The 4306-nt window shown below is 40.3% G+C and overlaps 1 protein-coding gene across 1 annotated transcript; it reads left to right on the forward strand.

Moving 5' to 3' along the window:
* The first annotated feature begins 537 nt into the window (after positions 1-537).
* On the forward strand, positions 538-4054 carry LOC100248811 (receptor-like protein 32). The gene has a single exon (XM_003632556.4). The coding sequence runs from the start codon at positions 658-660 to the stop codon at positions 3868-3870; it is 3213 nt and encodes a 1070-aa protein (XP_003632604.1). The 5' UTR covers positions 538-657; the 3' UTR covers positions 3871-4054.
* The last annotated feature ends 252 nt before the right edge of the window (positions 4055-4306 follow it).

Below are 4306 nucleotides of genomic sequence, written 5' to 3' on the forward strand. Positions count from 1 at the left end.
TCTCCTAGGTGGTAAAAACTACCATATATTTGTAATAACTTTTTCTACTACAGTAATTTAAGAATAATTTTTTTAATTTATCGTACTATTGAGAAAAGTCCGACATTTCTGGTTCTCATTCAAAGTAATGAATTCCATGTCGGTAGGCGTTCTGTTATGCGTTCCTTGTTTTCTTTCTCTTTCACAAGGACTTGATTAGGAAGACTTGAAGTCAAACCGAGCCTCATTGATCTTCCAACTACGTACCAAATATATATCTATTAGTTGATCTTCCATTTAAGATTAATAGATGGAAACCAAAAAGTCAGGCGTATTGTTTGAGCCGCAGAAAAGTCGGCAATGAAGACCTCTTTTCCGTCGTCGTGGAAAGATAGGCACGAATTAATGAAGTGAACGGGCCATTGTTGTGTCAAATCATAATTGGTTCCTAAAGGAAAATTCTGACAAAATCGTAAGAGTAAAAAATGTAAGAAAATGATAAATTGTCATGTGACTTGAAATGGAGTAGATAGGGGGAAACAAGGAAGGAAAAAACATAAAAGAAATACATATTAAACATGATCTATAACTAGATCATTCTTTTTTCTTCCTGTTTAATTTATCCCAATCTACATATTAAACATGCTTTGTTGTAGCAGTACTTCCTAGCTGCTTCCAATGAGAATTGCACTCTTTTCATGGCTTTATTTCTTGCCCTTATGCTCAATCGTTTTTGGTATCCATGTTGCTTTGGTGTCCGGGGAATGTCTGAGTGATGGGAGCATATGCCTGGAGGATCAGATGTCCTTGTTGCTGCAACTGAAGAACACCCTCAAATTCAATGTTGCTGCATCAAGTAAACTAGTTTCCTGGAATCCAAGCATGGATTGCTGTTCTTGGGGAGGTGTAACCTGGGATGCCACTGGTCATGTTGTCGCTCTCGATCTCAGTAGCCAATCAATTTATGGTGGATTCAATAACACCAGTAGCATTTTCAGTCTACAATATCTGCAGAGCTTGAATTTGGCTGACAACTCCTTCAACTCTTCTCAAATTCCATCTGGATTCGGTAAGCTTGGCAATTTGATGTACCTGAATTTGTCTAATGCTGGGTTTTCTGGGCAGATTCCAATTGAGGTCTCATGTTTGACGAAATTGGTTACTATTGATTTCTCTGTGTTTTACCTTGGAGTTCCTACGCTGAAACTTGAGAACCCAAATCTGAGAATGCTGGTTCAGAACCTGACAGAGCTTAGAGAACTCTATCTTAATGGTGTAAACATATCGGCACAAGGGAAGGAATGGTGCCAGGCATTATCATCTTCAGTGCCTAATCTCCAAGTGCTGAGCTTGCCAAGCTGTTATCTTTCTGGGCCTCTCGATTCTTCTCTGCAGAAGCTTCGGTCTCTTTCAAGTATTCGCCTGGACGGTAACAACTTCTCTGCTCCTGTTCCAGAATTCCTAGCCAATTTCTCGAATTTGACTCAATTGCGGCTCAGTTCTTGTGGATTAAATGGAACATTTCCAGAAAAGATCTTTCAGGTACCAACCCTTCAGATTCTTGATTTGTCAAACAACAAGTTGCTCCTGGGTTCTTTGCCGGAATTCCCTCAGAATGGATCTCTAGAAACCTTGGTACTCCCGGATACAAAATTTTCAGGGAAAGTACCAAACTCCATAGGCAATCTCAAGAGGTTGACTAGGATAGAGCTTGCACGTTGCAATTTCAGTGGGCCAATCCCAAACTCCACGGCCAACCTTGCTCAATTAGTTTACTTGGACTTGTCTGAAAACAAGTTTTCCGGTCCAATCCCACCTTTTAGTTTGTCCAAGAACCTGACCCGAATAAACCTTTCTCATAATTATTTAACAGGTCCGATTCCTTCCTCTCACTTGGATGGCCTTGTGAATCTAGTGATTCTTGACTTGCGTGACAATTCACTGAATGGAAGTCTCCCCATGCCCCTGTTTTCCCTCCCATCACTGCAGAAGATACAACTGAGCAACAACCAATTTTCTGGTCCCTTGAGTAAATTTTCGGTTGTGCCTTCTGTATTGGACACCCTTGATTTGAGTAGCAACAATCTGGAAGGGCAAATACCTGTATCCATCTTTGATCTCCAGTGTCTTAACATCCTTGATCTTTCTTCCAACAAATTCAATGGCACTGTTTTACTAAGCAGCTTTCAGAAACTTGGAAATCTTACCACTCTTAGTCTGTCATACAACAACTTGTCCATCAATTCAAGTGTTGGTAATCCCACTTTGCCCCTGCTGTTGAATCTTACCACATTAAAATTGGCTTCTTGCAAGCTCAGAACATTACCTGATCTTAGCACCCAGTCAAGATTGACATATTTAGACCTTTCCGATAACCAAATTTGTGGGAACATACCCAATTGGATTTGGAAGATTGGTAATTGCTCTCTTGCCCATTTGAATCTCTCCCATAATTTACTGGAGGATCTGCAAGAACCTCTCTCTAATTTTACTCCTTATCTGTCTATCCTTGACCTACATTCCAACCAGCTCCATGGCCAAATCCCCACTCCTCCCCAATTTTGCAGCTATGTGGATTACTCAGACAACAGGTTCACCTCTTCCATCCCAGATGGTATTGGTGTTTACATTTCCTTCACTATTTTCTTCTCTCTTTCGAAGAATAACATCACTGGAAGTATTCCTAGATCCATCTGCAATGCAACTTACCTGCAAGTTCTTGACTTCTCTGACAACCATTTGAGTGGCAAAATACCTTCATGTTTAATTGAGTATGGGACTCTTGGGGTGCTGAATCTACGGAGAAACAATTTTAGTGGTGCTATACCTGGGAAATTTCCAGTCAACTGTCTTTTACAGACTCTTGATCTCAGTAGGAATCATATAGAAGGAAAAATTCCCGGGTCTCTGGCGAACTGCACAGCATTAGAGGTTTTAAACCTTGGGAACAATCAGATGAATGGTACCTTTCCTTGCTTGTTGAAGAACATAACCACTTTGCGAGTCCTTGTTCTGCGAGGCAACAACTTTCAAGGATCCATTGGATGTTGCAAGAGCAATTCGACCTGGGCAATGCTTCAGATTGTTGACCTAGCTTTCAACAATTTCAGTGGTAAATTGCCAGCAACATGCTTCTCGACCTGGACAGCAATGATGGCTGGTGAAAATGAAGTCCAATCCAAGCTCAAACACCTGCAATTTAGGGTTCTACAATTCAGTCAATTGTACTATCAGGATGCTGTAACAGTTACCAGCAAAGGTCTAGAAATGGAGTTGGTGAAGGTCCTAACTCTCTACACCTCTATTGACTTGTCGTGCAACAATTTTCAAGGGGACATACCAGAAGTGATGGGGAACTTCACATCGCTCTATGTTCTCAACTTATCGCATAATGGTTTCACAGGCCATATCCCATCGTCAATAGGGAATCTGCGACAACTTGAGTCATTAGACCTCTCGCAAAACAGGCTGAGTGGAGAGATACCCACACAGCTTGCGAACCTAAATTTCCTTTCAGTCCTGAACCTCTCATTCAATCAATTGGTGGGAAGGATCCCACCAGGTAATCAAATGCAAACATTTTCAGAAACTTCTTATGAAGGGAATAAAGAACTGTGTGGGTGGCCTCTGGATCTAAGTTGCACTGATCCACCACCAGAATTTGATGACAGGCACTCAGGTTCCAGGATGGAGATTAAGTGGGAATACATAGCTCCTGAAATTGGATTTGTGACAGGATTGGGAATCGTGATTTGGCCTCTAGTGTTGTGCAGGAGATGGAGGAAATGCTACTACAAACATGTTGATAGAATTCTTTCAAGGATTCTCCAAGGAAGAGCAAGTGGTGGAAGAAGAGCTCACAGAATTCGCCTCCGGAGGCGGAGAATGTAGCCGTGGTGCAGAGGGATGAAGTGATTAGTCAAGAGTCCATTTCCATTAATCCAATCCTATGTTTCATTGAAGGAATATTAAAAAGGGGTCATATTATTGGATGGGCCTTCAGTCCGTGTGTCAAATGTAATTCTGGCTTGCTTCTTATAAATTTAATCGAATGCATAATTTTATATTTGGACAATGTCATGGTGAAGTAGATTTTCAAAGTAACATTATTCTTACCTTTTAGTGATGCGAGTATCAATGTGCTTCTCTAAAATATTATACTAATAAAGAATTTAAGTTGTAAAACCACTTCATGAAAGCTTTTCTACAAAAGCATCAAATCTTAAATTTGGCCAAAAAACTTTTTAACCTTCATATGTTTAGTCAATAAAAGCCCTTTTGACCAATGTAAGGATTTTTAAATATTAAAAAATTTAGCCAAGTAAAA

This window comes from Vitis vinifera, chromosome 8 (genome assembly GCF_030704535.1).
Source record: "Vitis vinifera cultivar Pinot Noir 40024 chromosome 8, ASM3070453v1".
NCBI classification, from domain to species: domain Eukaryota; kingdom Viridiplantae; phylum Streptophyta; class Magnoliopsida; order Vitales; family Vitaceae; genus Vitis; species Vitis vinifera.

What these genes read in the sequence shown, in the direction of transcription:
- LOC100248811 (XM_003632556.4), top strand. Translation starts at nt 658, where the DNA reads ATGAGAATTGCACTCTTTTCATGGCTTTATTTCTTGCCCTTATGCTCA.